Source organism: Sus scrofa, chromosome 7, assembly GCF_000003025.6.
Source record: "Sus scrofa isolate TJ Tabasco breed Duroc chromosome 7, Sscrofa11.1, whole genome shotgun sequence".
Lineage (NCBI taxonomy): Eukaryota > Metazoa > Chordata > Mammalia > Artiodactyla > Suidae > Sus > Sus scrofa.
The window spans coordinates 57,249,619-57,276,997 of NC_010449.5; the positions used below are offsets into that span (position 1 = coordinate 57,249,619).

General features: G+C 38.8%; 1 protein-coding gene across 6 annotated transcripts in view; it reads right to left on the reverse strand.

Annotated features, from left to right (window-relative positions):
• Positions 1–27,379, reverse strand: part of PEAK1 (pseudopodium enriched atypical kinase 1) — a 284,302-nt gene that overhangs the window by 30,113 nt on the left and 226,810 nt on the right. For all 6 annotated transcript variants that reach the window (XM_021097994.1, XM_021097992.1, XM_021097993.1 and 3 more), the window contains one exon: positions 8,998–9,191. In XM_021097994.1, coding sequence (XP_020953653.1) covers positions 8,998–9,191 — 194 coding nt within the window. The remainder of the gene's footprint in view (positions 1–8,997; positions 9,192–27,379) is intronic.

A 27,379-nucleotide genomic window follows, 5' to 3' on the forward strand; every position in this document is an offset into this window, starting at 1 on the left:
CTCTATGGTAGCATTTTTAGCCTTTTATAATGTGTGTGTGTGTGTGTTTTAACATTTCCTCAGAACCTCTGGCACACTGTGAGACATGAAGCAGGTGTGAAGGAAACAGCTGCCAGGCTGAAGAACAGAGAGTCAGCAGAGTTGGTCATCATTCCAAAATGAAAATGGACAACCAGGCAGCAAGGAAATAAAGATAATGAATAGCGATTTCTCTCCCCAAAGAGTGGGATAAGATCTCCTGGGAGCTAAGATTTCCACATGGGAATGAGAAGCATTTCCGTTCCAAATGAAACCATGAGCATTCTGCAGTCCGGGCAAGTAGGTCAAGCCATTCTCCCAAGTCTCAAAGTGTATTGTGTTTTTATTTTTTCCTTCCAAGAAGAACAAGTTCTCCTAACTGAATTCCAGTCATCTGGGTCAATGTTTTAAATGCTTGGTATCTTAGCTGTTTTTATTTTAAACTTTTAATCCTGTGCATTCTTCTCAAGCCTCCAGGACCAGACACTAAGCTCAGCTTTCAGCAGGCCTGATATAATATCACATACTCTACATTTTTGTGGCATACCAGCTCTTGAAACAAAACAAAACAAAAAGATTGTGTTCTAAATCTTGCCTTGCTATAGGCTAAAAAAGTTCTTTTGGGCAAATATGTTTGACTAAACCACACTGAAACCTTACTTTCTTTTTAAGTTTCTAAACTCTATCTTCGTATTTTCTCCTCACTTAAACATGTCTTCAGGCTGACAAATAAGGCCTTATATCACTTTCTGATAAGCAAATGATGAAAGATGGATTAAAAGGGAAAAGTTTAATGACACTACTTCAAAGAACCAAAAAGAGTGTTTAAAACTCCTCAGGAAGGAAAATGATTAATATGAGCTCTTAAAACTTACATGATTGGTAAAATACATAGAAAGGAAATAAGAAAAACGTTATCTCTAAAGATCAACATTTCAAAGATGATTACACAGCGAAAAACTCAAAATAATGATGACATCAATATAGAGATCTATTGGAAGGCACTATCATTGAAGACACACTCGGGACAAATCACAGCAAATGTTTGCTTAAGACATAACAATCATTTTGATCTTAGGGTGCTAGGGATAAAAGGCACTTAAGAATGACCCATTTAGACAGGAGCAGGATGCTAATGAGCACAATTAGTTCTTTAGTCCCCTAAGACAGGAATGTCATGGTCTCCCGGTCAGTCTCCCTGCCTCCAGTCATCCCATAGGTAGCTTTGAGAATGATCTTTTAAAAATCCTGATCATGAACCTCTATTCAAAATTCTTGTTTGTTTCCTGTAGGTAAAAGATACACTCATTGTGATAAATACATACCATTTATGATCTAGGCCCACCTCGCCAACTCCACCCCTTCTATTCTGCACTTAAGCTACTTGTAGTTAAATGAACTATCAAGCTTCAGGCCTTTGTACATACTCTTTCCTCTACCTGGAGTGTTCTCTCTTGCTTGTGGGTCTGGCAAGCAACTACTTTCTTTCAAGCTTAAAACCTTAGTGACCTTCTCCTAGACTCCTCCAGGCAGAAGCTTTCACTGACCCTTAAATACCTGCATCAGAGCAACTATCACATGAGCTCCTAGGTCCAGCCCCTATGTCTGTCTTTGTAAAGACCAAGACTCCTTGAAGACACTCCTAGCGCCCCGCTTGGCTCCCAGGAGATAGCTGACATTCAACAAATGAGAATGTTAAAGCCAAAATAAATGGAATATATTTTTCTATTTAAATTGTAATTTCAATCTTCATCCCTAATCTTTCCCCAGGGCACATGACAAGTAATACAGATGAGAACGGGAAGGGAGAGGACAATAGAAGAGATGATCATCACCAAACTGAGAAAGATGCACTGGAGTTATAAATATAGATGCCACACACCACACTGTGCGCCAGCCTTGTCAAACAAGTAGGCCTCTCATTGGCTGACCCTAGCACTCACTGTATCATCCTCTGGCAGTAGGCATCAGCAGCTTAGGAAGAAGGGTCCTAACCTATTTGGGCATTACTATAGTGTGAGGTCCCACCACTGTTAAATGTAAGCACAGCTGGCAAACCACAGAGGACATTTAATGCCAAATGATAAAAGAAAGCTGGCCTTCAAGACCACTTCAGGCTTGGCTTAGCCTCAAATAAAGGATGTCAGTGGTGTGGCAGCTGACAGACTCAATTTTTAAAAGATCTCATTAGTGAGAACCTCTCCAAGAAGAGATTATTTCTTTGGGGGTAAGTTGCTATGTGATTTGAATATTGCATTCTGCCAACTAATTCCAGTATATGGGAAACTATTTTTAAATGTGAATGCAGCTAACTTAAAAGATAGGAACATAGTCTACGGTTTCTTTTTAAATAGAGATAATTATATTTTTAGGAAGTACAACAAATGTACAAACAAATGTTCAAAGCTGTCATTCTCACTTTTTTTCCCCTTAAACATCCAGATACTCTAATAATGTGCAATTTTTAATCTTTGGTTCAAATAATTAACTTTGCATTGTGTGGCACAATGTCTGGCCCATAGCATTATTTGTTACTCCTCAATAATTGTTGAGTAAATGAATGAATGGTAATATGCTCTTCAGAATGATTTTTTTTTAAAGCTGCCATTTATGATGACGTTACTCCATAATTACAACATCAAGGCTGGCAATGTAATGACACTCTTTTAAGTACATTTACTCTTTAGAATTAACACTGACAGTCAATACACTGCCAAAGGAAGTCCTCGTGACAGAAGATTTTTAGGTGTTTTTTTTTCTTTCGGTGTTTGAAGGGTGCAGTCTTAAGGAGATGATCCAGGTATGTAAGAAGAGAAATGTGGACAGTTTCTCATGGGGACATGTAGAAGGAAACTGATGTATGGCCTACACAATTCCCTAATTAGGAAACCCCTGATTAAGTTTCATATTAGAAAAAAAAAGCCAGTTGATTAATGAAACACACAAACTAGGACTTGAAATTTTCCTGTATGAACTCTCCTCTAGAAAGCTCAATTTCCCTGACCCAAATCTTACAAAGTCAAATGCTAAGTCATTGTCGGCACATTCATTCAAACATGTTCTTACACCTTCTGTGTGTTTTAGATAACGTGCCAAGTTGTAGGCACAAAGAAAGAGAAACAAGCCAAAAACCTGTCCAGTAAAGGGAGACTAGATAAATCTTTCTAAAAAGTAATCTCAAGAGTACTTGGTTACAAAGTGAGTGAAGGCGAGCTAAAGTCACCAACTAATTTCCAACAGAGTAGAAGTCATTACAAGCTCCTGATTTTAGCAGGCTGATAAAGTAGTCAGGTGTGCCACATAAAAATCTAGTGATATTTCTTCTAGACATTCTGAGAGAGTCACAAGAAACATGGGGGAAATGTTGAAGGTCTTATTAAAAAAACTTTCTATCATTTCTTCAGAAAATCATTTTGGGTGTCAGACACCCTGCTAAATTCAGTTTGGGGTGGATTAACATGCCACAGATCAGTATGTTCAGTGATCTCATATCACCATCATCCAGAGGAAAAACATCACTTTGTAAGGGGCAACCTTCTTAAGGGGCTGTCAAATTGCTTAAAAACCAATATGATTTTTGTGCCCGCAGAAGACAAGACAAAGTACAATACAATAACCAATTCTTTACAGCAGTGCTGTCCAATAAAACTTTCTGTGATTCAGAAGAGAAAATCATGGACTTGGAGAATAGACTTGTGGCCGCCTGGGGGAGAGGGAGGGAGTGGTAGGGATTGGGAGCTTAGGGTTATCTGACAAAACTTGGAATGGATTTACAAGGAGACCCTGCTGAGTAGCATTGAGAACTATGTCTAGATACTTATACTGCAACAGAACAAAGGGTGGGGAAAAAAAATGTATACATGTAAGTGTAACTTGGTCCCCATTCTGTACAGTGGAAAAAAAATTATAAAAAAATTAAAAAAGAGAAGAAACAAAAAAACCCACAAACTTTCTGTGATGATAGAAATATTCTATATCTGCATGAGTACAGTAGCTTCTAACCATATGTGGCTACTGAGCACTTGAAATGTTGAGAGACTGAGGAACTGAATTTTTACACATTTTTTTTTTTTTGTCTTTTGTCGTTGTTGTTGCTATTTCTTGAGCCGCTCCCGTGGCGTATGGAGGTTCCCAGGCTAGGGGTTGAATCGGAGCTGTAGCCACCGGCCTATGCCAGAGCCACAGCAACATGGGATCCGAGCTGCGTCTGCAACCTACACCACAGCTCACGGCAACGCCGGATCGTTAACCCACTGAGCAAGGGCAGGGACCGAACCCGCAACCTCATGGTTCCTAGTCGGATTCGTTAACCACTGCGCCACGACGGGAACTCCAATTTTTACACATTTTATTTTATTTTATTTTATTTGGCTGAACTGTGGCACACGGAAGTTCTGGAGCCAGGGACTGAACCATGCCACAGCAGTGACAAGACCAGATCCTTAACTCACTGGGCCACCAGGGAACTCCTCTGAATTTTTATTTATGTTTTAATGAATTTAAATTTAAATAGCCAGATGTGGCTAGTGGCTACTATACTGGATAGTGGAGCTCTAAAATCTAATAATCCAGTTATAAAAAAAAATAAAGTTCGCTTTACTTATGTTCGTGACAAGAAAAAAGGCAGCTGAATTAACCCTGGAGAGGGATCTCTAAGGTTTAAAAAAAAAAGATGGTTCACATAAATCAGTAGTTTTTAGTGGGAATGGCTGAATCATGACAGCTCTTGTTATACTACAGTGGGGAAAGGAGACTATCCCTAGGGTCCGATGGGAGACTGAAGTAAGGTAATCAAGGCCTATTCCAACTGAGAATAGACTTGTGGAGAATAGACCACAAGGGCCACGTCTGCGTCAATATGGAAGTTCCCAGGCTGGTGTCAAATTGGAGCTACAGCTGCCAGCCTACATCACAACTACACCAACTCAGGATCTGAGCCATGTCTGTGACTTACACCACAGCTCACAGCAATACCAGATCCTTAACCCACTGAGCGAGGCCAGGAATTGAACCCGCATCCTCATGGATCCTAGTCAGGTTCGTTAACTGCTAAGCCAAGAAGGGAAGTTCTGTTTTTTTTTGTTTTTTGTTTTTTTTTAACTTACTGTTTTGCTATAACCTTGGGGGACTGGATCTGTCACCGTAAGTTGCTATTATTTGTCATCTCTCCTCTGGTCCCTGTTGGCCACCCTGAGGTCCTGCCTCCTCTGTCATGTTTCATTCCCTCAGTCATCAGTATGCAGGTATCCCGTAACTTTTTGGACTCACATTTTGTTGTTCTGCTTATTCGACGTTTCTAATAAACACTGAAAATTATTTTTACTTTATTCTTTATTTTCTGGCTAGCACATCAAACATATTGAAAGAAAAAAGCAAGAGTATATTTTGAAGGACAAATAAAGGAATTTCACAATCATTAAGTACTTCTGTGTACCAAGTATTTCTTTTGTCACCCAGCCCTACAAAGCAGATGCTACTATTCCCTCACTTCAGATGAGGAAACTGAAGATCTGGGATGGTAAATAACCGACCAACCATCATGCAAGTGGGCACTGATACAGAGGCATATGAAACCGACCCATCTGATGCCTCAAACCTATGTTTTTTTTCTCCTATGTAACAATGCTTCCTAAAGTCCACTTTACAATTTTTAGAAATAAATTCAGAAATGATGGCACTTTAACTTTCTTTCCTTAGTTTCTTTCATTAGTCCATCCATCCTCTGACACATTTTTAAAAAAGAAGAAAAAGAAGAAGCAAAGAAAATGGAAAAGAAAGAATATATGTTTGTGGAATGGGTCTAGAATTTTTTTTAATTTATTTTATTTATTTATTTATTATTTTTTTTTAAGGGCTGCACTCACAGCATATGGAAGTTCCCAGGCTAGGAGTTGAATTGGAGCTGTAGCTGCTAGCCTTTGCCATAGCCACAGCAATGCAGGATCTAAACTGCCTCTGTAACCTACACCACAGTTCATGGCAACGCCAGAGCCTTAACCCACTGAGCAAGGCCAGGAATCAAACCTGCATGCTCATAGATACTAGTTGCATTCATAATCCACTGAGCCACAGTGGGAACTCCAGTTCTAGAATATTTAGAATGTAAAGCTATTACATTAAGAGATTTTATTTCCTTTTGGTCTTAAAACACACAGATTTTTTTTTAAAGCTACTAGGCATTAGATCATAAAGAAATCACCCCAAGGGACAGTTTAAAAGTTCATGCAGATGATTTATTGAAAATATTTAAAAAGGTAAATTCCAGATGCCACCTAAAACACTTGTTCTATTAGGAAAAATAACAATAACAACAAAATGAAAAATTAAAACCAAAAAAACCCCCTATCAATTTGTAGAACTGATGGAGTCAATCCTATTACTCACTTATTCTTTTATTCACACTGTAAAACCTTTCAAAACAGCAACTAACCATGTATTATATCCTAGAGTCAAGTTCAGCCACTTAGTAAGCACTTAAGGAAAACTAGGCAGCATTTTATGAGTATTACATATTTTTAAAAGTAAAGCAACAGATAGAATAAAAGCTATTTTTCTAAAGGGGCATCTATAACTTAGAATTTTGTACTCTAAGTAATCATAACCTTTTTTTAAAAAATAGCCTCAAATTTTGTGTCTCAAAGTAGACGACCTAGTTTTTTAATTAATTATTTTTTGGCTGCCCCTGTGGCTTGCAGAAGTCCCCCTACCAGGGATTGAATTTGCACCACAGCAGTGACTTGAGCCACAGCAGTGACAATGTCAGATCCTTAACCTGCTAGGCACCAGGAAACTCCTCAAAGTAAATGACAAAAAAAAAAAAAAAAAAAGGGACGCAGTTGCAGTCCTTCAGTATTTTGTAAGAGTTTAGTCGTTATAATCATCATAGTCTAATAATACAGACCAACTGGCTAGTGGATATTATTTTTTTTAGCCAGGTTCACAGTATGTGGAAGTTCCCAGGCCAGGGATCTAACCCTTGCCTCACCAATGACCTGAGCCATAGCAGTGACAACACCAGATCTTAAACCCACTGAATCACTAGGGAACTCCGGCTAATGGATATTTTTAAAGAAAACAATACCATAAGATAACACACAATCAGTAAAAATTTGTATATATTTCACTGAGACTTCATGAAAGAAATTTTGGTGCAATAAGAACATCTGAAATATAATTCCTGATATATTATGCTGAGGACATATAGTAAATAAAAAATAAAAATTTTTCATCTCATAATATATCTCATAAAATGTAAAAGAATGGGAAAAGTTCGATAAGCTGCTTGACTGCGAAATCTATTTCAATTGGAAAATGGCATCCAAGACAGCTACTGGGTTACTGCAAGAGTGTAGTCTCCCCCATCCACAAATCAAATAAGCCTTCTAGAACTTAGAACGGAAGTCTGCTCCTTATGGAATGTATTTTCAACTGCTTATGGGTTGTTATGACTGAGTTTTTCAAAAGGACAGAGCATTTCTCCTACAGCTTTACTTAACCTTTTGGTTCTCTTAAAGATGTCTTTATTTCCAAGTACACTAGCTGCTCTTAGAATGCTACTCATCTCTCTCCTGACTTCACAGGAAAATAGCACAAGAAATTCTTGTCCACTACTGTATAGCACAGGGAACTTTACTCAGTTTTTTTTTTTTTTTTTTTTTTTTTTTTTTTTTTTTTTTTTGGTCTTTTTTGCCATTGCTTGGGCTGCTCCCTTGGCATATGGAGGTTACCAGGCTAGGGGTCTAATCGGAGCTGTAGCTGCCAGCCTACGCCAGAGCCACAGCAACTCGGGATCTGAGCCGAGAAATCTTTGTCCAGCCCCAAGCTTTGCTTTTCAGAAGTAAGGAAACTAACATTCAAGGGAGAGAGATAGATCAGAAGTCACTGGGTACTCAAGGAAGAAGAGTGAAGATGATTTCAAAGCTGAAGAATCTTTGCACTGACAGGTACATTAGAAATAATTTAGTTCAACCCTCTTTGCAGTGCAGGGTTCTCTTTCACAGCATTTCTGAGATCATTCATCCCTCAGGCTCTGCCTAACCACCTCCAGCAATTAATGGGATCTTAACCTCCTCAAGTCCAGTAGCTCCAAGCCAGAAATCTAGGTTATATTATAGATTCTTCACATCATTCATATCTAATTAGCCACTAAAGTATTTTAGCTCCCAAATCTCTCTTAAATCTTTCCACTGTTCCACTTCCCACTCTCCTCGTTGAGGCCTTTCTTTTTTATCCCTGTATGTGGTCCTGCAATAGTATCCAACTACCAGATTTCCTGCTACCAAATAATTCACCTCTAATCCATCCTTGCATGGAAGCCTGCAGTGGACATTCTAAAACACAAATCTAATCATGTCATTTCTCTGCTTAAATCCTTTTGATGGTTCACTACCACAAACAGCAAAAGAAAAAAAAATCTAAGGTTTCAGCCTGGAACGCAAGATCTTGTCTAAACTCTCCAGTGCACACTCTGGCAACACCGTTTGGCTGTGGTATCCACATGCACCAAGCTGTTTCGGATCTCCACGCTTTTTGTTCATGCTGTTGCCTCTGGTTGGAATACTCTCCTTTCCCTCTGTCAGCCAGCTAAATGAGTTCAGGAATTATCTCCAGGAAAGCATCTTTTGACACCCTCCCGTATGTAATATAGAAACTGTTCCCAGTGTATTTTCTATCACTACACTTATCACATTACACTGAACTCATTAACACATTCATCTCTTTTCTTCCGGGTGAGTCTCTCAAGGCAGTGACCGTGTCAGATTCTTAGCACATAGCACAGGACCCACAACAAATGTTTAATACTTGCCTAGTATGTATTATATATAGGACTTTTTCTGATGTGAGTTAAAATTTATAACTTCAATTGTCCAATTTTTACACCATGGAACAAGAAAAACCATCTCTTCAGGGAAATACAGAATTTGGCTAGTACATAAAAAGGTAAAGTTTAAATACTACTTATGTGACATTTGCACTTACCTAAGTTGCTATATGTTGCACTACAGGGATTCAGGTCCATAGGATCTGAAATGTCTTCTTTTTCCTCTTCCCTTTCCAGTTCAGGTAGGGGCAATGCTGTTGTGACTGATGTGCAGCCCCCACCATCTTGCTTCACAACAACAGTTCTTGGATCCCGAGGAGAAAAATCCTCCGTCACTTCGTGGGTCACATGACTGAAACAAATTAGACCACCGTCACACTGGCATTCAAAGGTCTTTGCTGAAATTTAGATTTATGGAAGTCACATACTTGCCATAAATGTAAATAGCTGGCCATATAGTCACAGCAATGGGTCATAAGCTCCAACATACTTGTCTGACTATATGGCAGTCTTTCATGCAGGCTGATACCCATCATGATTCTACCTATCTTGATTCGTACATAGTGAGAACTCAGTTTGGTACAAGAGGTAGAGTAGCTTCAGAGGGAAGTCTGAGAATAACAGGTGAGAAGTGGAACTTTTTTTAAGTAGGAGGTGGCAATTCTGGTGGTGGAGGGAGCTGAGTGCCTAAGACAAATATACTCAAGTATTTAAGAAAGTATTTAGCATATTTACTGTATTTACCATACTATAGTACAGTCAACTCTCAGTATCCACAGGGTACTGGTTCTAGGACCCTCACAGGATACCAAACTCCACTGATGCTCAATTCCCTTATATAAAATGGCTGTAGCATTTGCATATAACTTATGCACATTCTACCATACACTTTAAGTCATCTCTAGATTACTTATAACACTCAATACAAATGAAATGCTATGTAAATAGTTATAAACACAACGTGAATGTTATGTAAATAGTTGCTGGTGTACGCAAATTCAATTTTGTTTTTTGGAACTTTCTGGATTTTCCCCCCCTAATATTTTCTTTTCTTTCTTTCTTTTTTTTTCTTTTTACTTTTTTAGAGCCACACTTGTGGCATACAGAAATTCCCAGGGTCAGGGTCCAATCAGAGCTGCAGCTGTGGGCCTACACCACAGCCACAGCAACCTGGGATCTGAGCCACGTCTACAATCTACACCATGGCTCATGGCAACGCTGGATCCTTCACCCACCAAGTGAGGCCAGGGATCGAACCCGTGTCCTCATGGATACCAGTCAGATTCGTTACAGCTGAGCCACGATGGAAACGCCCCCCGTAATATTTTCAATCTGTGACTGGCTGAATCCATGGATATGGAACTCACAAATAAGACTGTACTATAATACTATAATAAATATGAAATACTTTATGGTATTTATTTCGTATATAGTATTTACTACACACTAAAGTTATTTACAAAATTATTTCATAAAGGGTCAGGAATAAAGTTGAGATTTAAGTAAGGAAGTCAAGCAATTATTTTAGGTAAACTGGGGCCTTGTTGCCATGACACTGAAGTATCAACCTTTGCCTGTATGCATGCAGCAGGCAAGGCAAATGGAAAAGAAAGTCCTGTACTCTACTTAACCTTATCTATTAAAATGAATCTGAAGTATCCCATTGGCCCTATAGCAAAGGATGGTCATTCATAATGCTTCGTGTTTCCCTATCTTGTTTCGCCTCTGCCTGCTCATTAGCTTACAGCTATCTCCTCCATTCTTTCCCATACCCCAGCCTACCTGAACTGTCAATTCTGTTGCTATAAAGTACAAGGAGATAGAATGGTTATTAAATATTGGTGGAGAAACCTGGCCTAGTTAGAAAATCTCATTGGGTTGAACGATTAAATAAATTCAAAATCAGGAAATAAACTATTAAAAATGGTTTAATGGTTTTAATGGCTTTTGGGTCTACTAAAACTATTCCTAGACTGCCACATTCACCAGCTCTTTCTTTCTTTCTTTCTTTCTTTCTTCCTTCCTTTCTTCCTTCCTTTCTTTCTTTCTTTCTTTCTTTCTTTCTTTCTTTCTTTCTTTCTTTCTTTCTTTCTTTCTCTCTCTCTCTCTCTCTCTTTCTTTCTTTCTTTCTTTCTTTCATGGGCAAATAGAAAGGAGAGGAAATATATACTATTACAAGTCATTTCTGGATTTTCAAATGGTAGTAAATCATGGTGACATTTACAAGTTTCTTTAAAAGAGGTACTTTGATCATGTGTCATCAGAACACGTATCACCTGTGGACTTGAGGGAGTGGATCTGAAAGAGGAGTACTTTCTTATCAATCTTTCCTTATGGAAATTATGTATGTGCCTGAACAGAAAAATAAGCCTTGAAGTCTGCTGGATATACAACCTCAAAAATATCCTTTCAAAGCTGGCAGAGCCAGCAGTATCTCCATACTGGGAGTAAGCAATGAGCTGGAGCTACCATTATGGGACCTTGTGCTGGGGATAGGGTGAGTGGGAAGGAATCACTCCACTAGCAGAGAACTGGGCAGTTTATGTAAAGGAGACCTCACACAGTAAAGTATGCTGCCTCATCTTGATGGGCTGCCTTAGGTTATTAACCCCAAACAAAGCTAGTTTCTCATAATATGGAGTGTCATAAAATCAAGGGGGGCTCTACTTCCATGCATTAGCAGAGCAAGCAAAGTGACACTTCAGTGACACTCTCAGATGCCACTTAGTGTCAAGACTGTAGATCACTGAGTAGTTATCAACATGCTTCAGAAGAAGGAAAATGATCTTTGTTGGGCAAGTTATTACAAGCCATTTTTTATTTCAAAGCAATAAATATAAAGTGAATAAAAAAACATCAGCCCCCTTTGACAGGAAAAACATTAAATCTCTAGACACTTTCTTCTTCTTTTTTCTTTTTTTTTAACAGCTGCACCTGTGGCATATGGACATTCCTAGGCCAGGGACTGAATTCAAGCCACAGCTGTGGAAACACCTGATCCTTAACCCACTGTGCTGGGCCAGGGATTGAACCTGTGCCTCTGCAGCGACCTGAGCTGCTGCAGTCAGATTTTTAACGCATTGCACCACAGCGGGAACTCCAGACAGTTTCTTTTTATTCTAGAATCAATTTGAGAGGTTTCTAAAAAGGTGTTTTAAGGTTCCTATCTCTGCCGCCTTTTCTCTTTCTTCCCCCAGTCTGATCATTATTACTGAAAGGAAGCTCTCTTTTCCATTTGTCAAAAAGGATTGGTGAAGACTGGTTCAGAAACCATGACTCTGCCCTTGCTTGGCTGTTTTCCTCCCAGGGAATGGTCTATTTACATTGAGCTTATTGTGGAAACTACAAGAAAGAGCTGCTATTAACCCATGAGGAATTCCCTGGGCCTGTTCCCAAATACATGAAACACAGCTCTGTACTCGAAGCAGTTCTCAAAATAAAATTTGGATGCTAAGAAGCAAGAAATATTAAAGACTCACCCACTGTACTCACTCATACAATTCCCCATTAAAGGTAATTCTACAGGGCCTTCTTCAGTCTGTTAATCATGTTCTGAAGCTCTGATGAACCATAGCTCCCACTGAGTTCTGGAGGACTACAAGTTGGGCAAGATATAAGAGGCTCAAATTCTGCACCTTAATATAACCCGCTGCACCTTGACCTTTACCTTAGGGGTTTGGTCTGGGAAATGTGCCAAATTACCTTTGGGGAACTAAGCAAAGTGAAAGCCAGTTTTGTTAACTCTTTGAGGACCAAGGGAGCACAGTGTATATTCTACATAAAGGTCGGTTTTCATAAACACATTGTAAATAAGTGCACTGGCATATGAAATCACCAATTAGAACTGACAACTATAAAGAACTACGCAAAGGGAGATGATGAAATTTAAATCACCTGGATTTGCAAATGGATGCTAACACGTTTAATCTGCCTTTACAGTGATGGCAGTGTCTAAAAGGAAGAATTTTTAAAAATGCGTCAATGATATGTCAAGTCTTGACGCTTGAGGGAAAAACAGCTCTTTGTATGATTAAAATGGTAAAAGAGAGAGAAGGGGAAAGGGAGAGGTTTTGAGAGTTCAAGCTTAGATGTGGTAACGTGCTGTGACTAAAAAACGAAAAAGAACTGAGAATAGCATCAGAGAAGGTGACTCAGTCACTCTGTATAAACAGACAAATTGTCCAGGAGGAAAGTAAAATCTTACACACTTAGGTATATTAATTTTATAAGGGGATATAATTTTGGCCATTGATTTTTTTGTTTTATATTTAGACATAAAATCAGAAAACCCTCCCAAACAGTAAAATGACACTTTCCAAATACAAGCTTTATCTAACAAAGTGGCTCGCTACTGACATTTCATTGGGAAAGGTTTAACATAATGGAGAAAACACCAAAATCGGAATCAGAGAACCCAGGTTCTGTTTCCCTATTACTTTGATCTTTTGTGCAAACTAGATGACAACATCAGGAGAGAGACAGTGGAGAAAATATCCCCCATTTCATCCATGAGATAGATGGTACAAAAATTCTTTAAAGTGAAATTACAAGAAATCTAGTAGGATTTTTAATACATTATATCTTGGCACATATTGAAGTAGCAAATCATGATGAGGGTGACTAGTTGATATTCATTACTATAAAACAGAATTGTTAACTGATAAATGGTCCCCAGAGAGAAATTTATAGCATTTTCTTTTTTCTTTCTTTTTTTTTTTTTTGTCTTTTTTTTGCTATTTCTTGGGCCGCTCCCGCAGCATATGGAGGTTCCCAGGCTAGGGATCTAATCGGAGCTGTAGCCACCAGCCTATGCCAGAGCCACAGCAACGCGGGATCCGAGCCGCGTCTGCAACCTACACCACAGCTCACGGCAACGCCGGATCGTTAACCCACTGAGCAAGGGCAGGGACCGAACCCGCAACCTCATGGTTCCTAGTCGGATTCGTTAACCACTGCACCACGACGGGAACTCCCAGCATTTTCCTTTTTTCTATTTAAATTCATGTTGAAACAATTCCTAATTCTATAATGCATTGTAGGATATCTGCAAATAACTATGGCCTTGATATCTAGGTCATTGAACATCAGGCTGGGTAATACCATGACTTTGCCTGCTTTTTTCCTGGACTATCAGCATTGTTCTGTTTTCATGATGGAAAACAACACACATTTCTCCGTACCTCAAACTCTCTGACCAACTTTTCATTAATGACCAGGTTTTTAAGGGAGATTTGGTAACGTCTGACCTGACACTTAAAAACCTTATCACAATCTCCACAAAAACACATAGCATTTTCTGAACATGGGGAATGAACTTAAAATGTTCAAAGGAAATGGTAACATTGTTACAGATCTGTCTGTTATACAAATGAATCCCTTGGTAAGGTTATATCTCATCAGTCTGCAATATTCATGCATAATTCAAAGCTGCAGAAGCAATCTCCTGCGGGAAGCTCACTTGGCTTACCCAGGTGGTAGGATTAATCATTACACCATCAAATGGAATAATCTTTTTTTTTTTTTTTTCCTGGCAAATTCGTTCAAGACAGGTTTTTGTAGAAATTCTGTTAATGTCTGAGTATACTTTTTAAAACGGCAAATCAAATGCCACATTAGAACAGATTAAAGGCCTTTGTGTATCCAAGCACTTCCATAATTTTGGTTCAACTTTATCTCCAAATTCAACCACCTTCATTCAGCTTCAGAAGGGATAGTAAATGAAATCAGGCTTCTATAGAGACCATCTGCCTCTTGGGGCAAATGGTATCCTAAGTACCCATTTGCCAGCTCTTTTCAGCAGCTGCATCTGTCTTTGCCCAAGACAGCCAGTAAGCAAATGTGTGATTTTTAAAACCTCCTTTTACCCCTAAAAATCAGATCAAAGCCCATCAGAAACAGTGTTTCATGGTTTTATTACTGGTTTCCAAAGCTGCTTATTTCTAGAGTTGCTGGGGATGGTGGACCTTTGCAGAAATGGGATGTGAATCAACATGAGGAGGGATGTTCAAAGTTATCAAATTCCACACAGTTTATCTACTGAAAGGGGGGGAAAACTCCATTTCTTTCCATCTCTTTACCTCTTGGACCCCCCACCAATATGACATTTCTTAATCCTATCTGAGTTTCCAGGTCATCAACTTGATTTTGCTACACTTTCCAATTCCTGGCATTCTCAGGTAGAAAAGCATTGTGTCCAGTGATCACTATCTTACTGTCTCCAATTTTCCACTAAGCTTTCTGTAGTCTTGAACTGAAAACTTCTTACCCTGAACTGAGATTAACCTTCAACTGAGATCTGATGAGTGCCTGCTAATATGTCCAACACAGTCTGGTCAAACAAAGGTAGCTCTTCCTGGTGTGAAGTGGCTAGGACTCGGGCTGGGGAAGGCTGGCAGCCACGTGCAAGGTCTTGAATAGACTATAATTTCTAGACACTGCACAGTTTCATCTTTTTTTTCCTCCACAAATGTGAATAGCAAATTAAAAGTGTCTTCAAGACACCACACTGCAGACAGCTAAGTAGATAAAAACACAGGCCCCTGTAAATCACTGTCACCTTCATAACACTAAGAAAAATTACAGTTTTAAAATCCTATGAAATACAAAGTCAGAATGGCATCTGTGCAAATTAACAGAAAAGATAAAAGAGCAATAGAATAAGGCTGCCCCCCTCGACAACAAAGGTATGGAAGGAGCTTCTCAGCACCACCGTTGGGCCTTGGCTCATTTCTAAAGAATCGGGTCAGATACTGATATTTAATCTCCTGGAAAGGCAAAGTATTAGCAGAAAATACCCACAGGCCTCTACAACAGGGCTAAAGCAGGGTGGATTCGGACCAGACATTTTCGGTTCATGGACTTTTTTCCAGAAGCACTGGAGAAGCAAGTTTCCCAGCTTCTTCTTATCTCCCTCAACTGCCCGTGTGCACTCTGAGTCAGAGGAGATGATATGTACACACTCCCCCAAACACAGCGGGCTCGCTGAGGGAGTGGATGTAGGGAGGGGACGGGAACTAACACTGCTCAGAACCTACTCCTGCATACCTTTCCACTTAATTCACAAAACACCCCAAAAGGGAACAGGTTATTCTCACTCTACAGCTGGGGAAACTGAAATTGAAAGAAACGGAATGAATTGCCAAAGCATATATGTGTCCTTAGGTGGCGGTTGGGATCTAAATTGATGCTATGCAACACTAACATCTGTGTTCTTCCCATCATACTGGTCCTGTCAGACAAGCTTGGTGCATCGTAAAGATTCAACAATGCTTGATTATGAGGATGAAGAAGTAAAAGTGCTTTGAAAGGAAAACAAGCTATCATTGAAATGTGGGGTATTAATGATGACAGATGTGTTCTTTTAAAGAATTCTAAACAAAGTCATTGTTTACACTGCAAAAGGATTTCTTTAATTGGGAGTTGCTCCAGTATAGAAAGACTGTGTTTACAGATATTTGGCTTCCTAATAGCAATCACCACCACCATTCTATCTGCTGACTGCTGGGTACTGTGTGCTTAAATATATATCTACTAACAATAATACTCTGAGTAAGGATTATTAGTCTCATAACAGCAGGTGATAACAGTAGCCAAAACTTACGTAGTGCTCATTATGCTCCTGTTCTAAGCCACGTTTCTCAAAAGTGGCATGACTAACATCTGGGCCAGATAATTCCTTGTTGTGGAAGGCTGTCCTATGCAGCGTAGGATCACACTAACATCTCCATTCAGTAGGTGCTGGAATCAATCTCGGTTTTTCCCAGCTGTGACAACCAAATAGTCTCAAGACAATGTCAAATACATCCTGGGGGCAGAAGCCCTTCCTCTGCCCTCCTTTCTCACACTTAACATGAATTCTTTTAGTTCTTACAAGATTATTCTCTCTGTTTTACAAACAAAGAAATATTATAGCTCAGAGTGGTTGTTATTTGTCTCAGGTAACACAGCTAGTAACTGGTGGAGCTGAGATTCAAACTCAGCAGTTCAGCTCCAGAGTCTGTGCTCTAGACAGATACATTATTCTGCCTCTCAGGTGAGAGATGAGGAAAGTAAGAAGCAGAGCTCAAGGAACTTGTCCCAGGAGACAGAGCTAATGAGTGGTGAGAACAGGATTCAAACACAGGTCTGACAATGAGACACCAACATCAAATGCTGTCACTTACATGTGGAATCTTAAAAAAAGGACACAATGAACTTCTTGCAGAACACATACTGACTCACAAACTTTGAAAAACTTGTGGTTCCCAAATGAGACAGCTTGGGGGTGGGGGATGCACTGAGGGTTTGGGATGAAAATGCTGTAAAATTTGGTTGTGATGATTGTTGTACACCTATAAATGTAATAAAATTCATTAAGTAATTAAAAAAAAAAAAAACAAACCCAGGTATGAGTGCCTTCAAAGCCTATGTCCTAATATATTATGCTAAGTGTTATCAGGCTTTAACACACCCAAGAGTTACTTTGTTAAAGATGCAGATTTTTGGCCCCCATCTCCAGGGAGTGATTTTACAGTTCTGGGCTAGGCTATGGCCTAGGAATCTGCACTGATATAAACACCCCAGGTGATTCTGATGTAGTTGATCCTAGGGCCACGCTTTGGAAACTATTTTTCACTGCTTCCCTCCCTGAAGAGACAACAGGAAATTAAGTATAAAAGGAGTGAAGTGTAAGAAGTGAGTAGGAAAATTTTAAGTAAAGGAGTATCATTGCTTGGAAGTGATATAGCTGAACAGGGGAGATAAAATAATTTAAGTGGTCACAGATGAGAGATTCATAATGGGCTATTAACAAAAAGAGGGCTTTGGGATCAATCCTTACCTTCTGAGGTTTATTCTTAGAATACAATTATACAAACTTGCAAATTCAGGAAATGAGGATTTGGCCTAGATGACGTTTATGATTTTTATTAGGTGGCCTGGCTAGGTGAAGACCACTCTGAAAATAGGAAATGGCATCTGTGACGCCATCAATAAGTGGAATCTTCCAACAGGCAGCACACTCTCAGTCCTTTCTGTCTATCATCAGAGGACAGAGGTGAACACAAAAGGCAGGCCTCTACGACTGAAAAAGTTGCTCCAAGAGAGACCATAGCACTTGCACCTTACACCCATCCCACTAGGGGACTCTTCTTAAAAATCTCTCTTTTGGATTGGGTCACTTTGCTGTACAGCAGAACTTGACAGAACAATGTAAATCAACTATAGTTTAAAAAAATTAAAAATAAAAATAAAATCTCTCTTTTGTTCTGCTGCTCCTCTATAGACATCATCTATAGATCCTGGATGGTCAGGTCCAGACAACCTGCAGGACTTTAAGGCCCTTCACCAAGAGCTTGCACTATAGGTTTTCATCTTCATTCCAAACTTTCTGAGACACAATCCTTTAGCTGCAGACAATGTATCTACATCATAACTCCCTGCCCCTTGGTCACAACATATCCCACATCTGTGCTATACCCACTTTCCCTCCCTAGAGGTGCCTCCCTTCGTCTTTCTATCCATTCCGAACTCAGTGAGTCACTACAGACTATTCAAGTCTCACATCACCTGTGATGTCTTACTGTCCATAGGGACTCTTCCTTCTCTAAACACTCGTGGCAGATGTTATGGATTGAATGTTTGTGTCCCCTCCAAATTCATACATGGAAACCCTAACTCCAGTGTGGTTATAGTTGGAGATGGGACCTCTAAGGAGATAATTATATTAAATAAGGTCAGAAGGAGGGGCTCTGTCAGAGGGGATTTGTGTCCTTTTAAAAGAGGCACCAGAGGAGTTCCCGTTGTGGTGCAGTGGTTAACAAATCTGACTAGGAACCACGGGGTTGCGGGTTCGGTCTCTGGCCTTGCTCAGTGGGTTAAGGATCTGGTGTTGCCGTGAGCTGTGGTGTAGGCTGCAGACACGGCTCAGATCCTGCGTTGCTGTGGCTCTGGCATAGGCCAGCGGCTACAGCTCCAATTTGACCCCTAGCCTGGGAACCTCCATATGCCATGGGAGCGGCCCTAGAAATGGCAAAAAAGACAAAAAAAAAAAGAAGACAAGCACCAGAGAGCTTGGTCTTTCTCTGCACACCCTGTGGAGGAAAGTGAGGGTGTCAAGAATAGGAAGATGGCCATCAAGTTAGGAAGAGAGTCCTCACCAGAAACCAAATCAGCTGGAGCCTTAATCTTGAACTTCTGGCCTCCAGAACAGTGAGAAAATAATTTTCTGTCACTTAAGCCACCCAGTCTGTGGTATTTTGTTATGGTGCCTGAGCTAAGGCTGCAAGGAATGAGGGTCACAGAAAGTGCTCCGTAAATGGGTGCTAAATAAATCAAATCAGGTGGGATCTGGGCAGGAAGGCACTAGAGACTATCACCAGGATCTGTGCCTACACTTCTTCTCGCAAAATTTCTGCCTGTGCTATAATGGGGAACGGGGTTGGAACAGGTGCAATGTGGAGCATCCACAGTGGGTGTGGGAAGTCCCTCCCCACTAGGAGGACAGAGGAACAGGACATCTCCCCTCATGCAGGGTGGAGCTTCATCCATGTGCCAGCAGCACAGAAAGGCCAGTGGCTGATTCTTGAGGCTATTTCATTCCATGATAACTAGGCGCTGGTGTGGGCAGTTGGTCAGTGTGCACTGCTATCATCACTTTGCTCTTTTCAGGCAAGCCTTTCTCCTTGCTATTAGCAAATCACCATTATGGAGGCACCATATGAGGATAAACTGCTTGTTCTGGAATTAAACCTTTAAATATCACCTGATGACTCTAATCAATAATCTACTGCAGTTACGTCAAATAATCACTGACTGTAAATGTGGCCTAGAGGTCTGAATAAAAGCCTAGAAATTAGAAACTCCAATTTAATTTCTGCTTCGCCACTAATGCCACTCTGTCCATGTCTCCCATTATTCATCTATAAAATGGGTGTAGTGACATTTACAGGAGTATGTATTAACTAGGAAATTCACATAAAGTGCTTTGAAGAGAATGAATGTGTCAATGCTGAGTACCTTACAACTGCTTGACAGGTCAGTGAATCAGACACAACACCGTGGCCCTTAGTGGTCACAGACATGCCTTCTTGCACTCAGGTGGACTTTATAAAAGACATAGTGGACACCAAGAAACACAATAATCACCAAAAGAGTGTGACAAAAATTACTCAGGAGCCAAACATCTCTAAAGTCAGAGTCTGGCTCTGTCATCTACTTGTGGAATGGCCCTGGGACTGTCAATGAGCCTCTCTATTACTCAATTTCCTATAAAATAGGAAGGATGCACTGTCGGAGGTGTTGGGACAACTGAGACAATGGGAGTAGAATTGTAAGAATTATATAATAAGATACTAGAATTTAGCTTCAGATTTATTAGGTGAAAAAGGAAACAAAAGAAAATGAAACATAAGTAGGGTAATTCTCAGTTTGACTCTTCACTTTGGAATACATTCATCATGAGATTCTAAGCAAGTCAGTAAACCTCTCTGGATTTTTTAACCACTTCCCCAAAGGGAAAGGAACATAAAGCTGTCTGAAGACTACTCCATGACCATTCTGTGTCATTCTGTGATTCTGATAAAGTGAGATATTTATCAGGTTTTCTAAAACAGGATTACTTAAAAGTTTAACAGTAAGGACTTCATGAACTCATCTAAACTTTAGGACAATATGTCAGCAAATGTAGATGTGATCTTTATAAATGCTGATAGTTCAGAAGTTTCTTTAGAGCAAAGAACATATGATCAGAAGAACAAGCACCTACTTTCAGCTTCTGTCTCCAATTTTTTTTCTTTATGAGAAATATGATCTTCAAGGTCAGTTTGGTCTTAAGCATGAAAAGATGACTTTGCTAGGTTCTCTTAGCAAAGAGGAGAGACAATGCAAATTAAGATATAACTGGAGCAATCTGAAACTAGTATAACATATATATCAGTTATATTTCAATTAAAAAAGTGTTCTTAAAATTTTTTAAAAAAGATTGTATATACCAAAAAAACCCAAAAAACAAAAAAACACAAATATATATAACTGGAGCATAAGTACTAAGAATTTCAAGCTTCAAGCTGAACTTTCCAGAGAGAAGGACATCACATTTTACCATAATCTGAGAAGTACTTGGACTTTCTTCTTCTTTACTACATACGCACATACACAAGTATATAGAGAGACTCAGATTCTGGCTACTTTAGTGAGCAGTAAACCTGTCAAGTGTTTGGCCAGAATGGCTATAGGTCACTAGCATGCCTGATGACCACAGACAAGTCAGATATTATAGCTTAGTCCAGGAGTCAGGAAACTTTTCAGTGAAGGGTCAGATAGTAAGTATTTTAGGCTCTTAAAGGCTATGTGATGTCTGTTGCAACTACTCAACTACTCAACCATTATCGTGCACAAACAGCTGTAGACTACATGTAAAAAAAAAAATGACTATGGCTACTTTCCAATAAAACTTCATTTACAGAAACAGGTGAAAGGTTGAATTTGGCCTACATGTCATAGTTTGCCAATTCCTGGTCTATATCCTGGAACCTTCGAGTGGATCAAAGGGGCTCTTATGATTGACTTCCGGATTACTTAGGGCTATAGCTGAGTCCTAAGGACTCTAAGAAGATCAAAAAGGTCTTGGATGGGTATAAGTGGGCTTATACAGATGACCAGCATTCATTCCTAAGGTGTGCCAAACCTAATATGACTGTCCAAAACAGAGGTTGGCTTGGACAGGATCTCAGCAGTGTGAGGCATATCTGGATTCCTGAAATGTTTCTGCAAGTCCTAGAGAAACTGGACTTCCATGGTATCCAGAGGTACACGCTAGGGGTCTTGGCTAATTAGGAACATGATGTTCAAGACTGGTGGAGCTAGAAAGGTGAGCCAAAGGTCAAGAGGCCATTCTGGGGACAAATGATATCCATCCTTAACTTTGGCTGGGAGTGTTACAGTTATTTTGGGCGAGCTGCAGTTATTTTCTTTGTCATTGACAAAGTTTTTCTAACTGACTAGAAAAAAATTTTTGAAGTAAATTTTCAAGGACATGTATGTGTTTGGCAATAGATATTGGTTCCCAATTATGAAATAAATACGATTTCAGTCAACAATCAAGAATTTACCACCACATTTTATGGAAAGACTACTGAAAGGGCATACTTTGGGATTCCTCCAAATTGAATCCAGACAGGAAGAATGAAGTGAATAGGTTTTTTTTTTTTTTTTTTTTAAAAGCGATAAACATGTGAATAAGTCTAAAATTAAAAAGGACAATGAGATGGGGAGTGACTGAGGGTAGGAGTTTTTTAAGATTGGGAGGTTAGTGAAAATTTTCTGAGGGAATGACATTTAAATTGAGAGCTGAATGACAGAGCCAGCCATACAAAGATCTGGAGGAAGTATAACAAACAGAGGGAACACCTGATAAAAAGGGATTAGGCTTGGCATGTTTAAAGAATGAACGAAAACTCCTACTGTGGGAAGTTCATGAGAAAGGAGGTGAGTAGGAGGCAAGTTAAACAAGCAGTTAGAAGTCAGATTATGTAGGGACTTCTTTCACTGTCTTTAAACAATGGGGTCTGAATTTAAACAATAGTATTTGGCTGTTCCAAAGAGAATAGATTAGAAGGCCCAAGAATTAGACAGGGAGATCAATTAGGAAAATACTTTAGTAAACCAGGTGAGAGAAGATGGTGGCTTGGACCAGGTGGATAGAAGCAGAGATGGAGAGAAGTAAATAGATTTGGGATATGTTTTGCAGTTTGAGTCAGTAAGACTTGCTGATATTTTGGATGTAGGGGATAGCGAGGAATAAGGGGACGAGAAGAACCAAAAATGACTCCTAGGTTCCTAGTCTGAGCAACTAGATAGATTGTGGGGCCATTTACCAAGGGAAGACTTGGGATGAAATTGATTTGTAGGGAAAAATCAAGAGTTCTGTTTTTTGATATGTTTCATCTGAAATGTCCATTTGATGTTTAAGTGGAGATATTAAGTGGATAGCTGTACGTAAATCATGAGGGAGAGAGACCAGGAATGGAGATATAAATTTGGGAGGCATCAGAATATACATAATATTTAAAATCTTCATACCATGTGATGGTTAGCCAGGAGTTAGCCATTAAAGTTGAAAGAACTCCTTTTGGTATGTGGTTATGATGGAAAAAAAGAAAAAAGAAAAAAAACCCTTATCTTTTAGAGATACATACTGAAATGTTTACAAATGAAATGATACCTAGTATTTGCTTCAAAATAATGGAGAGAGTGGGATGAACTATAGATGAAACAAGACTGGCCATCACTTGATAATTGCTAAAGTGTGGTTTGAGGTAAGTGGTGTTCATTTGAGAAATCTATCTACTTTTGTATATGTTTAGAATTTTCTTTAAAATACAACAAAAATAAATAAAAGGACCTATTTTAAGATGGTCTCTATTAAAAGTAGCAGAAGAAGAGATGGAAAGCAGTAAATAGTTTGGGGATTAAAAGGTGGTCCTTGGTAAGGATTTCATGGTCAACATTATAAACAAGGCACTCAGAAAGAAAGCAAGGCAATATAACCAGAGGTACATGAGCAAGAGGATACGTAAGATTAATCACAGAGACAGAGGTCACACATATAGGGCCTTCTTTAGTGTGGGGATATGACAAGACTTATATTTTAAAAAGAGCACTTGGCTGTTCTAAGAATAGAATGCAAAGGGAAAACATTAAGTAGAGATTATCTTAAGTTCGGATGCCCTAAGCATAATTTGTAAAGTGGTCAACTGCTATTGCTAGATACTGTGCTAGGTGCTTAACAGATATTGATTAGTCCCATATCATCTCAGTAAGGTAGGTATTATCATTACTATTGTACAGACTGAGAAACTTCAGTGCAGTGAGGTTAAGTCAAAAGTCACACAACAACAGTGGTACAATTAGAATTTAAATCTTGTCTGACACCAGTGCTTGCATTTTTCTCATTATGCAATATCACTCCCCATGCTATGGATACCAAAGAGTTGCAGAGATGGTAGGTAACTAGTCCTTCTAAAAATGATAATGGAGATATTCCCACCCGGTCACAGACCAGGCTAATTGCTAAATTAGTTTCTCTTGATCTAGACTAGCTGGATAGAAATGATGCCTGTGGATACACTGGCATCATTTGACTGGTATCCCTGTCACCAATATTTCCACCTTCCAGTTCATTTTTAATACTGTTGCCAGAAGAGATTTTATTTAAAAAAAAAAAAAATCACACTACTTTTCCCCTTAAAAACTGTTTCCACTACAAAATCTGTAACATAGGCCAAACATACCACCGTAGCACGAAAGGCCCATCACACTCTGTCTCAGCATTTCTCAAACTTTGTGTTTTCAAGATTCCTTACATTCTTAAAATTATTGAGAACTGTAAGGGCTCTTGTTTAGGTAGATTTTATCTATTGATATTTCTTATATTAGAAATTAAAAATGAGAAATTTTTAAATTCATTTAATAATAAATCCTTTAAATATGAACCTAATTTTTTTTCAAATCTCTTTAATATCTGGCTTAATAAAAGACAGCTGAATTCTCATACATGCCTCTGCATTCAATATGCTGTGATATGTTGCTTTGGTTAAAGTACCTGAAAAAAATCTAGTTTCATTCAGATTTGTAGGTGGGAAAGGGAGTACTAACAGTCTTTTAGACAATCATGGATATTATTCTTTTGGCACTATACCAGAGCTTGGTAAGTGGTAGTTTCTTAAAAGTTACTTACAGTATGGAATCTGAAACTACATCAATGAACTTTTTTGCTCAGTTACACCTTAAAATCCATTCATCTAACTTGCAGTTTCAATAGATCTTTTACTCATGCATAATTTTATAACATCCTGCATTGGGTCATTTGGAAATTACTGGTTCACTGAGTTTTGTAGATCTTCTAAATGTTGACACATTTCACTCTATAATTTAAAAAATTCCTTTTTGCCAATGCCACTACCAATCTCCCCAGAAAAAATGTTAAGTATTAGGAAGCTTATGGTAGCAGATCCAAGTTTTCAAAAATTCTTATTTTGCTTGAAAGTTTGAGTTTTCTCATTGACAACAAATACTGTCAGTTGTTTCCCTTGAGGTAATAGGCTCACTATGTTCATTCTTAAGAAAAGATCTGCCAAACACCCAAATCTGAATAACCACAGCTGGTTTGCCATTTGTTCTTTCAAAGTGGTCCATGAAAAAGCGGTATTCAAGCTTTGCAATTCAAATTCTAAAATTCAAACTATTTTGCAAGTATTTTTCCTTGAGATAAACATACTTTGGAATGCAGCATAAGTACACTATGTGTATTTCTCATTTTATCACACAGAATTTTTTTTTTTCCTTTTAGGGTGGTACCCGTGGCATATGGAAGTTTCCAGGCTAGGGGTCGAATTGGAGCCACAGCAACACCAGATCCCAGCCGTGTCTTCTGCCTATACCGCAGCTGTGGCAATGCCGGATCCTTAACCCACTGAACAGGTGGAGTCAGGGGTCAAACCCATATCCTCATGGATACTAGTCAGGTTTGTTACCAATGAGCCACAATAGGAACTCCCAGACGTTTTAAACATATACTCAAGGGTTGAGATTTAATAACAATTTCTACTCATCAAGAACATTCTTAAGTGAAACTGGTAGTTTTTTTTTTTTTAACTACTAGTACAATACGGTGCCATGATTTTAATTTCTGTAGGTGTAAGCACTTTAACACACTACTGTTTTTGCATCATCAGTGCAAATGTCAACACAGTGAGAAAGACAAATGTCTTAGTATTATTATGAAAATGGTGACTTCTGCGTGGTCCTTATTTGACCTGGCATGGATCACAACTGAAGAACCACTGGTCTGAATAGACCAGTTATACTTTTCCAGTTGCCTGCCCTGCTTCTGTTTGCCGTTATCATCTCTGTGACTTTCCATATGTTGTTCCTTTTGCCTATGGTGTGTTTTTTCCTCAGCTGGCAAAATTCTATTCGTCTTTTAAGATCTGGTTTATATTTCATTTCTGTGAAGCTGATTTTATTTCTTTAAAGCTGATTTAATCACTGTTTTTTTGTGTGTGCTTCTGTGCTACTCCAAACATACATTATTTTAGCATTTATCACATTGAGGGCAAAGGGGCTACTAACATTTATAAGCACTCAGTATGTGCCAGACACGCTTTTTACATGTTTTATGTGTTTTATGTGCTAACATGTTTTTACATGTTTTCTCATTATAGCCTCAAATCAATTCCATGTGATAGGTAATGTTTTAGCCACTGTATACTGAAGGATCAGATAGACAGCTGAAGTTAAAATCAAACCCAAGTCCTTTATGTGAGCAGTGTTATACTCTTTCCCCCTATTTATCCCTATGACACATATATGGCACAGTTAAGATATTCAATTTATATGGCATGGACAGTCAAATAAATGAACTTAGTAACAATCTAATCCTATAACAAAAGGTTCTACAAAATCCCTCATCTATCAGAGCCTAGGGTCAGGCCTGTAATAGACTACTTTTCATTCCTTATATACTATTTAGATATGGAATCTTCATTTACTTATAGAAAAACTTGTATTCCCATTTCTTGCAGCTATGCGTTCCCAGCTGATGGGATGGTAATTTAATTATTACATTGCCACCAAGCTGGAAATACAAATGTTGACATTTGACAGAAATGTTTTTCCTCTCAAAGTTGCTTCAAGTAAATATTAATGGTACCCAAGTAGATGAAGCAATTATTGAAAAAGCAAATGGTACATCTTTTTCAAAATGAGTATTCATGTTTTAAATTTTCCAAATAGTTTTTTAAAACTATTTAATACTTCCTTTTCTACTTAGTTTGGGACATTATGCAATGTAAAAATTCCAAAGTGCCTATAAGAAAAGTTTAATACCTCAAAATTGCTTGCTTAGACTACAGCACATACGTTTAGAATAGTGGTAACATCAGTGGTTCTCAAAGCGTGGTCTTAAGTCTAGTAGCGGCCATGTCACCTAGGGAACTTATTAGAAGGACTCAACTCAGACCTACTTAATCAAAATCTCTGCAGGTGGGGCCCAGCAATCTGTATTTTAATAGCCCTCCAGTTATTGTGATGCATGGTTAAATCTGACAACCAATGTGGCAAATGCACCACATCATTTGGATAAATAAATGTTACCTATAAAGGACTGATAGATTTGGAAGATATGACAGCCCCTATACAAGCAAATCTGTGAAAATATAAGCTGTATAGTAAGAGATCTGCCACACCAAGGGCCTGGGCTACCCTCAAGCCCACATACAGTGGCATGTAGCCGAAGGAGAGGGTCTTATTCCATAGAAGAGAAGCCAAATCATTCCTTGACTCTGCCCTCCAGGATATGGATAAATATACTGTAGCCATACTTAATGAGGAGTAAAGCTATTTATTGATCATCTGCCATTCCCTTATAGGTGACTCCAACCATGCATTGTTTAAATTGCTTCTTTTCTAAATAAAACAGTAACCTGCAATACATGCATTTTATTACTACTGGAGTATAATATTCTATCATCTACTTTCAACTACCAATGACAAAGCCGTTCT